The following is a 12,770-nucleotide window of genomic DNA, read 5'->3' on the forward strand; positions in this document are numbered from 1 at the left end:
GCCGCCCAGCCCCCTTAGAAGTCTAGGGGGCAGGGTAATACACGACCATCACTCGAATGTGTTCCAAATGACGGGCGTGTCTTCCATCGCTCACTTGCTCTCTCCTCCTCACAGTACAAAGTGTATGTGAGGAGGAGGAGGGTATTTTCTTGCTCCCTGTGGGAGCGGAATCCCCAATCTCCGGTCACAGCTTCGGCAACACTGTGGCCGGGGATTGGGGATTCCGCTCCAGGAGAAGTCCCTGACTTAACTGTCCATATATGGACACAGTGACGTCAGGGACTTCTGAAGTGGAATCCCCGATGCTGTAGCCGGAATTTCCGCTCAAGGAGAATTCCCTGACATCACTGTCCATATATGGATATTGAAGTCAGGGACTTCTCCTGGAACGGTGTCGCTATCTATAGAAAGGTAGTGGGGTGCCATCTATGGGGGGGGGGGTGCTATGTAAAAGGGTACTGTGTAGAACTACCTACAGTACAGAGGGCTGTGTGGCATTACCTACAGGGGGCTCTGTGGCATTACCTACAGAGGGCTGTGTGGCATTACCTACAGTGAGGCTGTATGGCACTACCTACAGGAGGATGTGTGGTATTACCTGCAGGGGGCTGTGTGGTATTGCCTACAGGGGGCTGTGTGGCACTTCTTACAGGGGGGCTGTGTGGCATTACCTACAGGGGGGCTGTGGCAGTATCTACAGGGGGCAGTGTGTGGCAGTGTCTGCAGAGGGCAGTGTGTGGCAAAAATTTTACAAATTCATCCATTTTTAAAATAGACAGGGAAAAAATCGGATGCAAAAACGGGTCAAAATCGGCCGTTAAAAACGGAAACACGAAACGGAACGGATGCAAAACGGCCGAGAAAAATGGATCAAAAAGGACGTTTTTATTGGCCGACACTCGGTCCCTGTCGTGTGAATAGAGCCTTAAGGCCTTTTTACACCAGCCAAGACTCGGCCAGTGCAGCAATCGCCGATCAAAGAGACATCATTGATGGGCGCTCTCTTGCTCCTGTCACACGGAGCTATGGATAGGGACGAGTGGTCGTTTCTACGATTGCTCGTCCCCATACATTATTATCATGTATGCAGCGCGTCTCCCTGTTGACACAGGGAGATGTGCTGCCAACAACGATAATCTTTTACTTTTTTAAAACGATACGACCAGCAGATGATCGAGCATTTGCTCGTTAATCTGCTGATCGTTCTCCTATTTACACAGGGCAATTATCGTTAACGAGCGTTATATTAACCGGTCATTTGTTATTGTTTTCTCTTGTGTCTGAAATTTCTTGTCTTCTCAGAAAATATAAAAACAATTTTAAAAAAAAACTGACACTTCCTGTTCTGTAGAGATCTCTTCTCAACATTCATCTTATTATCATCACAGGCAAGATTACAATGACTTTTATGAATGAATTAACTGCCTTTCTGAGATCCCGGCTGCTAAGGCTGATACCAATCTCATTTCGCAGTTTATATTAATTTTATGTCGTGTACTGTGGGAAAAAACTTAACTTTCAGCAGTGATTTTTTTTAAAACTCGGCACAAAATGCCGTGGTTTTTGCCGCGATTCATAGCAAAAAAATGCATCTAAATTGTGACATGAGATCCCAGGGTCCTGTGCAGCCACAACTCTTGTACTAGACTTTGAAACACTGACCGGGAGATCAATGCATCCTATCATGGGTGATACTGCTTGCTGAACTGTGTATCTAATTCTATCATGTGTGCTACTGTCTGCTGAGCTGGTGTATCTAAGCCTATGATGCGGGATACTGTCTGCTGAGACGCTTTATCTAAGCACTGTAGACGCTATATCTAATACTAGTCAGTGTATATATGCAATCCAGAACAGACTCACCTCTGCTACATCCCATAGACTCTACTACACTACATCTGACATATTCATCATTACTGTATCACTACTACATGTGATGGGACACACACTCAGCTCTGAGGTATCCGATAAACTCAACTCTGCTGCATCACTAGTACTTCAGACATGAAACAGACTGTTGAGTTTAGCAGATGAAGCCCAGCTAAGTGCATGTCCTGCCAGATGTAGTAGTGAAGTAGCAGTGTTGAGTCTATAAGATGTAGCAGAGCTAAATGCATGTCCTGCCAGATTTAGTAGTGATGTAGCATAGTTGAGACTATCAGATGTAGTAGAGCTTAGTGTGTGTCTTTTCAGATGTAAAAGTGATTTTGCAGGATACCTACTAAACTCTGCTATAACTGATAGACTCAACACTCCTACATCACTATCAGATGTAGCAGAGCTGAATAAGCGTCTGCTACATCACTACTACATTCTCAGTGCGTCTGAAAGCTATGGGAAGCGCAGGGACGGGGAGAGGTTGGTAGCTGAACATCTCGTCTGAGGTCTGTAAAAGGGTAGTTTGGGGGTCTTTGGTCTGTAAACTGGGGGTCAGTAAAAGGGGGGCTCTGGTGTGGGGTCTGTATACAGGGGGTCCGGTCTGGGGTACCTTTAATGTTATGTCACCAGCTTGAGACGCATCAGAAGATGATACTGGTTTAAGTCTCTGAACCACTGTTCTCCTTCTGTATATCCAGGTCATGTCCATGAGTCTCCCATTGACTTCCATTACACTACAGAGTGTCAGAGGACAATTTATTCTAGCGAGTTGATTTCTCTTTTCTATTATGGAAAGGTTTACACTTCCATAGTAGTAAAATAATATAAATGAGGTTATATGGATGTTATATAGAGGGGTCGTCCATTAATAATCCTCCAACAAAAGGCCGAGACTAGAACCACTGAAGTTCCCTACCTAGGACCTGATTGGAATGGGCGCCATGTAATACTAATGTATGGCCGCCCTCAGATAGACCTGAGACCTGGAGAGGCTGCATGCTGAAAAGGGGTTGTCTAGTTGGAACAAATCTTTTAAGGTCCCTGGTGTCAAGTGGGAGGGGGTGACTGTAGAGGCCCCCAGGTGGTGGATGCCTTGGGTGTATATACTGTATAGGTATAAGTAACTGGACTAGAAGTAGAGCTATTGTAGAATGACAAATGTGTAACAATATATAGTATTATATGTATAAAGATAGGACCCATGGCTCTGCACGTACATATATATGGAGGAATGTGCTGTAACTTGTCAGTACATGCTGGGAGTTGTAGTTACATAGCAGCCTGACAGCCACAGGTTAGAAAGCACTGATACAGATAGAGGATGTTAAATAGTGAGACAGGTTATATAAGAGGGGCCATCACATTATTGTACAGTAGTCATATAACTGAGCCACCCATTGTTTATTAACACTTACATCACAGTGCCCTCAACTCCTATGTCACAAAGCGATGATGTCACAAAGGAATAGAATGGACGTGGCCTCAACTCCTATGTCACAAAGCGATGATGTCACAAAGGAATAGAATGGACGTGGCCTTGATTATCACCGTTCACATGATGAGAGAGCAGAGAGAGTGAGAAAAGAGAGAGAGAGAGAGAGATTGTGAGCGCCGTCTAGTGGAGAGAAAAATACTTGTGAGTACCCAGTTTATTCCATTTATTCCATTTAACAAGGGTGATAAGACTTTTCCAGCAGATTATTATACACCTTACTCCCCAGCCGCACATCTAATTCTACAGCAGCTGATTGGCACAGATCACTGAGCTCTGCTGCATGGTCGTGGGCATCGTATACATGGAGGAACATATATCAATGGGACTCACCTGTATAATATATAGAATTATCTTCTAAACAATAATTCCACAGTAAAGATCATTTAATTGGACACTAACGAAATCCCACAGGTTCCAGATTATCAGACATTCCGGATTATGAAACGGTCATAGTTAAATGGATTGTTTTATTAAGTTAACCCTTCTCTGAAGGCGATCACCTGATCACTAAAGATCTCACTCCTGGAACATATGGACAGTAGTGGTTTTGATGAGACAACCCCTTTATAATGTTCAGGAAGACAGAGCAGTAAGATACTAAATGTGCAGCTAATGTTCGTCTATGGGGTTATGTACGCTGCCGTGTATTTAGCTTGTGGTGTTTCTATGTACAATCTGTGTAAAACAAATCTCAGCATCATCCATCAGATGCCATAAGCCAGACCAGTTTTGCCCATAGATTCAAAGGAGACCTAAAAAATTTTGGTGATTTCTGAGTGAGCGCCATATTTTATACTTGAAAGTGCTTGAACTGCTTTTTTCTAAATCAGAATCATCATAGAACCAGTGCGGCGAGCGATACCGAGACCAATTTGTCTGTTTTGCTCATCTGTATAGAACGCTGTATTAGTACATTATTATTATTATTATTATTATTATTATTATTATTATTATTATTATTATTTATTAATATTTGTCTGTGGTCCTGAGATTCTATATTATCTATTAGAATTTCTTGAATAATTAGATGTTAATTATAAGGGCGAATTCACACGCGGCAGATTTAGTGCAAAAATTTGTGCAACTTTTCCATTCATCAGACTGGGAGTTGCAGAAATTATATGCTTGCTGATTAAGATGAATGGAACTTATTGCCAGTCACAGAAATCTATGCAATAAATCTGCCGCATGTGAATATACCCTAATAGTAATATAAAATTATTAAATATTATGTCCCTTTTCTGTTTTTATTTCCAGAGTTTACAGTCTCAAAATCCGTGAACATGGCGTCTCGCCATGAGGATGTGGACGTGGAGAAAGGCCTTTTGGCTCCTCCATGTGAAATGGATAAAGACGATGGCGAAAGCCCCAGAGCAGAGGACGTACATGACCGTACTGGAATCTCCTACACACGATCCATCGTTATTGTAGGGATTCTGTTCTATATAAATCTGCTATCCTACATGGATCGGCTCAGTGTCACTGGTAGGTGTGGGGTACTTCATTTTATTTCTGGGGTTTATCAGTGCTGTAGCTGTGGAGGCACTTATAGCGAACCTCCACTTTCAGTAGAAAAACGGTTATAGTGCAGGAGTGCGCAGGAGTGTGCGCTATAATCGTTTATCTAAATCACTTGTATTCGCTCTCTTGTATCTAGCAGCAGCGCGGACTGTGTAAAGTCAGTGGTGGCGGCTTCTCGTCTCCATTGCTCCCATATCCAGAACGGCCTCCAGTGCCTTAAGATTCTATAGCGCTGACGCCCATTCTAGAGATCGGTGGGGGGTCCCAGTGGTCGCTTCAATTAATATGCCTTATACCTATATGATGGAAATACATGCATTGCTTCTAGTGACATCTCTCTTTATATCTGACAGGGGCGCTGCCATATTTAGAAAAATCATTTCATCTGAAAGACAGTGGATCTGGCTTGCTGCAAGCAGGTAAATATTAATATAAAATCTTGTTCTGTAAGTCACCTGGAATCCGCCATTTTGGGAAATAAACCAATATTCTAGAGAAGGTGACGAATCTATTCACTGGAATCTCATGATCTGACTGACACAAGGTTGTGATGTCATCAGGTTCTAGTGAAGAAATAAGACAGTCGGTTGCACTACATAAGGCTGGGTACAAACCTCGCGGTCTAAACGTGTTTTATTGCCGTAAATCGCAGCAAAACAGCACAATTTTGCAGTGTTTTTGCGACGTGACCGGGACATGAAAACCTAGGATAATGGTGTTCTGCTGTGATTGGGCTGACAAATCCATAATAAGGCCATAATAACATCCATCAGCAGAATTTACCTGCTTGTTGATGGTTCCAGTGATAACCCAAAATATGACATTAAGATGTACTATATCGTTTTTACTATATACACAGATTTACAAAAAGTTTTATCAAACTGCAAAAGTAATTGAAGGGTTAGGCTTTACATTAATGAATGAGAGTGGGAATTAAAAAAAAGTGGGGAATTTGGTTTTAATAGTTTGTCCATATATAAATATCTGTTGTATCTTCCTTTCACCTCTTCTCTCCCCCTTCCCTTTCAGTCTTCCTCTGCAGCTTCATGTTGGTGGCTCCAGTATTTGGATATTTGGGTGATCACTGGAATAGAAAATATCTGCTCTGTATTGGGATCACCCTCTGGTCAGCCTCCATCCTTGGCAGCTCATTTATTCCTGATAAGGTAACATCCTATGCTTATTATTAAAGGGGTTTTCTGGTACATTCCCATTGATAACCTATCCTTCTTCCATGCTCAATCTGTGGGGCTCTGACCTCCGGGACCCCCAACAAGCGACCCAATGAAGTGAATGGGACAAGCTGCAGTGCCAGGCACAGCCGCCCTTATCTACAAGCCGATGTACCTGCGTAAACAATGAAAGGGACACATCGCTCACAGGAGTGCCACGGACCCACATCAATCATACATTCTCTGGAGGAGATATATCAAAACTGGTGCAAAAGTGGAGTAGATGCCCATGGCAACCAATCAGATTCCACCTCTCACTTTTCTAGAGATCTTAAGGAAAATAAAAGCAACAACCTGATTGGTTTCCATGGGCAAATACTTCATTTTTCCTCTGCACCAGTTTTGATCTATTTCTTCCATTGTCTATCCTAACAATAGGCCATCAATAGTAAAGTCCCAATGGTAAAAGCTTTAGTAAAGATGTTATTAATTATGATTTTTTTTCCTTTTCCCCAGTATTTCTGGCTGTTCTTGCTCATGCGAGGACTGGTTGGGATCGGTGCGGCAAGTTACTCCACCATTGCCCCCTCCATCATCGCCGACCTATTTGTAGCAGACCAGCGAAGCCGCATGTTGTCCATCTTTTGGACTGCTATCCCCGTAGGCTGGTGAGTGTCCTGTGTAAACACATTATTTTACAATTATTAACTGGATACAAAAAGTGTCTAATATATATAATGAGTGTAGAAGTTTATACTGTTTATATCTATGTCTATAGTTATATTTGTGCAGAGATTATGCCCTTTCTTAACTATAAATCTTCTTCATTTTTACCTATTAAGTGGCCTTGGATACATCATGGGGGCCAAAGTGACAAGCGTTCTTGGTGGTGACTGGCACTGGGCACTGCGGGTAAGTGAGAGGATTGCAGGATTTCTGCAGGCAAACTATTATTTCATTTTTTGTCTTGTTATTGGAATTGCTCCCATTATCTTCTGGAACCATAAACAATAAGTAGGGACTTGGGAAAGTTCCAGCTCTATGAGTATCAGTCCGGAGGCTGTAGACCGTCATTTATGGACACTGACATGTGTTGTTTTTTGTTATTAGTCATTTCTAGGTTTTGCCCCTTTATCTGGTTTCAGTCACTTTATATTTGTAATACTTCTATATATATAATATACATTGTCTCCTCCTTCTTCTGGACAGATCATTCCAGGTCTGGGGATTATAGCCGTCCTGCTTCTTATCTTCTTTATGAAGGAACCATCCAGAGGAGCCGCAGAACAAAAAAGCTATAAACACCCAAACAACAATTCTTGGACGACCGACTTGAAAGCTCTGCTGAAAAAGTGAGTGTTTTCTGTGTAGTGATTGTTGTCGCTGGCTTTACCCCGTGTCTCTTGTGTCACTCACATTTCTCTCTCTCTCTGTAGCCCGAGCTTTATGCTTTCCATGCTGGGATTCACAACTGTGACATTTGTTTCCGGCTCCCTCTCCCACTGGGCTCTGTCCTTCTACAAGCGGGCCCGGGTCATCCTATACAGAAGTGATCCATGTCAGACTGCAATATGTCAATTTGATGACAGGTAAACGCTTATTTACTGTGTGTGCCAGGAGGTTGTGAGGGCGGCTATCTCCCATTATGTCCATACTCTTCCTTTCTCTACCTGAGTTTTGGGCACGGCTACGCGGTGAGTGGTCAGGGCTCCTGGCAGCCATCTATTTACAGGGTAGGTTCAGACATGGGGTGTTAAATGTGGATTTTACTGCGTATTTGCCTCAGATTTCACCCTTTGCATTGCTAAGGGTAAAATCCACTGTAAAAATGTGCGACATTTCCGCAATGTGTATTTGCAGTGAATAAATTCTTGTGGATATTTATTTGCCAAACCGCACAAAAAAATCTTCAACAATTCTGTGATATAAAACCTCACCCTCATAGTGTATATAGACTGCTACGTGACTGTCTGCTCTATACTGACAAGATATTTGGGATAGGTCCATAGAGAGCCCTGTCAGCCTGAGAATAGAGTTTATGGATTTAATCTTTAGATACATGCAGATAGTTGGAGCAGTAGTCATACTCAGGTCCTTTAATCATCATTTATATACAATTGTGGAGAATCCATTTGATGACCTCTATAATCTCTTTCTTTGCAGTCTGATTTTTGGCATGATCACTGTGATCACCGGAATCGTGGGAGTTGGAGCTGGCGTGGAGATAAGCAAGAGGTTCAGGAAAATCAACCCGCGGGCAGACGCATTAGTCTGTGCGTGCGGAATGCTGGGTGGCGCCCCTTTCCTGCTCTTGGCTTTGTTATTGGCAAGTTTCAGCCTTGTGGCCTCCTATGTAAGTGGCTGATGAACAGCTTTCTGTCATTGATGATTTTTCTTTTTATTATATTAAAAAGGTGAAGAAACAATATCCATACACATACCTGTAGATATACATACATATACACCTATACATACAATCATACTGTATATAGCTGTGGATACCATACACATACAGATATACAGCTTTACATACACATACTGTATCTTTAGGCAGACATATATAAACATACAGTATACCTTTACATACATACATACATACATACATACATACATACATACATACAGTGTATACCTGTGGATATCATACACATACAGATATACTGCTATACATACACATAGACACACACGTATTCATACACATATACATTATTATACAGTGTAAGGTCTATACGCAGGTTTAATACCCACCCTGTGCAGCAGAGTTCAGGATAAGAGGTAACTTATTGTACTGCCCCCTCCCCGTATTCCCCATTTAGTCTTTACTGAATGTTTTGTCTCCCCTCAGATTTTCATCTCCATCGGGGCGTTATTGCTGGCACTGAATTTTGCCATTGTGGACGACATCCTGCTGGTAAGTGATCAGAAACCACGAGGATGTTTCACTATTACAGCTAAAATGACATTTATTTTACCTAATGTCTATTTTCCGGCCTAGTTTATGAAATGCCACTGACTCTGCAATAACTGCCAGACAAGAGACGGAGGACACTACAAGTACAGACTGCGCTGTCTGCAGATATTGTAGCGCAGATATTCCGTCACTTTGTCTGGCTGCCATTGTTGAGTTAGGTTCAGTAACTTCCTTCTGCCTACTCAGAATGTCCTCTTGTTTTAGAGTGTGGTGACCCCCAGAAGACGATCCACAGCGGAGGCCCTACAAATAATTGTGTCCCACCTGCTGGGTGATGCATGGAGCCCCTCTCTGATCGGAGTGGTAAGTATTAGTTACATCATCGTCCTAAAGGGCATATAAACAAAATTCTTTACCGTTGGGGTCAGTCTTAGCCTGCATGACACCCTTTGTGAACAACTTACCACGCACATACATTTCACACAAAGGAGACAGCACTAATACAGTACACCCCCACCAAACAGACAGTAAAGATATAGCCACCATATAGTGCACACACAATGCCCATACAGCACCCTCAGTGAGGAGCTGTCACTCACCACCACCTACAGTCTGCTGTCACCGGATTTCTGCATTAATATCCAGCATCCACTGTCTGAGAAAATCTACACATATTCTGATATTTCCCATAATTCATCTTACATAACAATGTGTTATTTTCTTATCCTCAGCTATCTGACCTCATCCGCAGAGGAAAGCCAGAATCCGACCTGCTGATGTTTAACAGCCTGAAATATGCCCTCATGGTCTGCGTATTCGTGAGCGCTATCGGAGGAGGATTGTTCTTGGCAGCTGCCCTCTTTCTTGAGAAAGACCGAAAGAGGGCAGACATGGAGTCTGAAGGTATCTACCCTGTCTGTGTGTATGTCCACCGTCTACTCATGTGTCCTGCAGAATTAAAGTGCAGCTCAACCTTGGATTTACACTGGCTCTATGGTCAGAAAATGTTAAATAATCTCAAATCCCTAATCCTATTCTAATGCGTTAACAAATACTTATTTTTTTTAGTGCTGAAAATCATGGTTTATGGTAATCGTTAGTGGGGGAAATTGTCTTTTCTGACAGACGGTAGAAAGATAGTGAATTTTATAGTCTTTCACCAAGATTATAATTCGATAGAGTGCTCCACAATTATCAAAGACAAAACCACTGCAGTAGAAATGGAGTTTCTTAAAACATAACTTTTACTTTTGTTCCTTCTTAAAAATGTGTTGCACCATATTGCCACATATATAATATATGTAGGAAGTACATTTTTTCCTCCTTGTTATAAAACATTCAATAGCACAATTCAATGTATCATCCAAGCTTAGGAGATGTAGAATTGAAAAAGACTGGGAAACCTCTTTTCAATGTTAGAGATCAATATTTTCCTCCCGACGCGTTTCTTTATGGCCCGAATTCATCAGGGAAGATTGGCCATTCAGCCCGTGTTAAAGGGAATGTGTTGCCAGAAAAACATGTTTTTTTTTAAAAAATTAAACATTTAGTGTGTGGGTGATTAAACATTGTTCAATTTTTTTTTATTTATTTGCACGAGTCCATGTAATATTATAAATTATTTCTAATTTATAATACTACCCATTTTTGGTCACTAGATGGAGCTGTTCCCAAAATTGCAGCATTGCAACATTGGGTTAAAAGCCCTCGCTCTAGTGAGCTCTCAGCATCCCCCCCTCCTTTATCCTGGCTAGTGCCGGGATAAACGAGGGGTTTGAACGATGTAACCTCCTACACTGTGTGTCGCCATTTTTTGAGCTAACCCACAGTGTAGTAGGTTTACATACAGTAGTAAACACACACAAACACGAACATACATTGAAATCTCTTACCTGCTCCTGCCGCCGCGGCTCCCTCCGGCCCGTCCGCTCCGTTTGCTGCCGCTGGTGCAAGTGCACAAATCCGGAAGCCGCGACCGGAAGTAGTAATATTACTGTCCGGCCGCGACTTCCGGTCCACAGGAAAATGGCGCCGGACGGCGCCAATTTCGAATAGGACTGTGTGGGAGCGGCGCATGCGCAGTTCCCACACAGACGCCGTACACTGCAGTCAATGGGACGGGAGCCGTTCGCAGTCCCTATGGGACTGTGGCTGCCGTATTCCATGTCTGTATGTGTCGTTAATCGACACACACAGAAATGGAACAAAAAATGGCAGCCCCCATAGGGAAGAAAAAGTGTAAAAATAAGAAAAAGTAAAACACAAACACACAAATGAATATAAACGTTTTTAATAAAGCACTAACATCTTTAACATATAAAAAAATAATTTGTGATGACACTGTTCCTTTAAGTCCACTAGAGCTATGACTGCCGTTCAATAACCCTGCAGTGGCAAGGAAAATTCATGGCCCATGTGTTGCCCTTGTTGGAGTGAACGCCTGTTCACGGTGTCTGACGACGCTATTGATGGTTTTGTAACAAGGAGGAAAAAATGTACTTCCTGTGTATATTATATATGTGTCAATATTGTGCAACTCATTATTAAGAGGGAATAACAATAAAAGTTATGTTTTAAGAAACTCCAGTTCTACTCCAGTGGTTTTTACTTTTCTGACAGATGAAAATATTTTCTATTGATCAGAAATGTATAGACATTCCTTCTTAGCGATAATTGTTATCGCTATGACCATAGCCTGTAATGGGTATTGCTAGAGAAGCAGTCACATTTAATGATAAAGATTGGGTAACAGATATGTTCTTGGCAACTGAAGTGCCTTTCTGGAAGGACTTCTAATATACCTCCTTAGTAGTGAATGGGTTAAAGGCTATAGACACCTTTGCCGACATTTTACATAACATTTTACTTTCATTTATTAAATAAAATACATTTACAATTGGTTTTAATTGAAAAACATTTGGGACAGTTTGCCTTCTGCAGCTTATATGTTTTACAATACAAGCTGCTGGATGCCATTTAGTAATTATTCCGTCAAATGCGCCTACTGTCGGGTCAGTCTCACACCCCTTTCTCTGCTCTCCTAACATTGATCTAAGCTGCCATCTTTACAATGAAAGAAAATAAACCTAAACTGAAATCAAATAAAATGTCAGCTTAGATTAGAGTTCAGGAGAGCAGAGAGATGGGCTGGAGACTGACTCAACAGTTAGCTCGTCTGACGGAATGAGCACTGATCGGCATAGAGCAGCTTGTTTTGTATTGTAAGACATAGAAGCTGCAAAACACAAACTAATTGTGAAAATGTTTTATGTAAATAAAATACAAAGCAATAAACAAAAGTCTGCAAAGATGTCCATAGCCTTTAAGATATTAAATCTGATCTCTAATTGGTTGCTATGGGCAATCAGGCCAGATTTTAGCTTAGAAAGTTTTGATAAATGAAGCCCATGGGAGACTTTGATAGTTCACAATTTTCAACTACTCATTGACCATGTAGTGGTATGAAGTATGATAATATAAAATGAGAATTATCTGATAATGTATTCCTACAAAATCAGGCTTATATGTTTTTTTTATCTTAACAGGATGAAGTCTTGGACATTTTATATTGATTTGTCCATGGCTGCACTGGTTCTTGAGAGCAAAAGAACCCTGTCCTTAATTTCCACACGAGGACAAATATAAAGTGAACAAATGTTGGAGCTCCTCAGACTTTTACCGTAATGTGCAGCAGGGCTCTGCTGCTCAAGACATGACTATAATGTTTCCAAACAACCACTAAAAGTTTCAGTGCATGCAGAATCAAGAACACCACACAGAACATGTATTCTTG

The 12,770-nt window shown here is 41.7% G+C and overlaps 1 protein-coding gene across 1 annotated transcript; it reads left to right on the forward strand.

The window, feature by feature from the left end:
* Window positions 1–4,636: 4,636 nt before the first annotated feature.
* On the forward strand, window positions 4,637–10,077 carry LOC142656653 (protein spinster homolog 1-like). Its single transcript, XM_075831577.1, has 12 exons — window positions 4,637–4,858; window positions 5,248–5,313; window positions 5,924–6,060; window positions 6,583–6,734; window positions 6,909–6,978; window positions 7,276–7,418; window positions 7,503–7,655; window positions 8,230–8,419; window positions 8,912–8,977; window positions 9,242–9,340; window positions 9,709–9,880; window positions 10,046–10,077. Exons 1-12 carry the CDS (start codon window positions 4,657–4,659, stop codon window positions 10,075–10,077), a joined length of 1,482 nt encoding a protein of 493 aa, XP_075687692.1. The 5' UTR covers window positions 4,637–4,656.
* The last annotated feature ends 2,693 nt before the right edge of the window (window positions 10,078–12,770 follow it).

The sequence above is a fragment of the Rhinoderma darwinii genome, chromosome 6 (assembly GCF_050947455.1).
Source record: "Rhinoderma darwinii isolate aRhiDar2 chromosome 6, aRhiDar2.hap1, whole genome shotgun sequence".
NCBI lineage: Eukaryota > Metazoa > Chordata > Amphibia > Anura > Rhinodermatidae > Rhinoderma > Rhinoderma darwinii.

Coding starts and splice junctions, on each gene's coding strand:
- LOC142656653 (XM_075831577.1), top strand. CDS start 4,657: ATGGCGTCTCGCCATGAGGATGTGGACGTGGAGAAAGGCCTTTTGGCT. Junction 4,859..5,247: donor GGATCGGCTCAGTGTCACTG/GTAGGTGTGGGG, acceptor TATATCTGACAG/GGGCGCTGCCATATTTAGAA. Junction 7,656..8,229: donor ATATGTCAATTTGATGACAG/GTAAACGCTTAT, acceptor CTTTCTTTGCAG/TCTGATTTTTGGCATGATCA.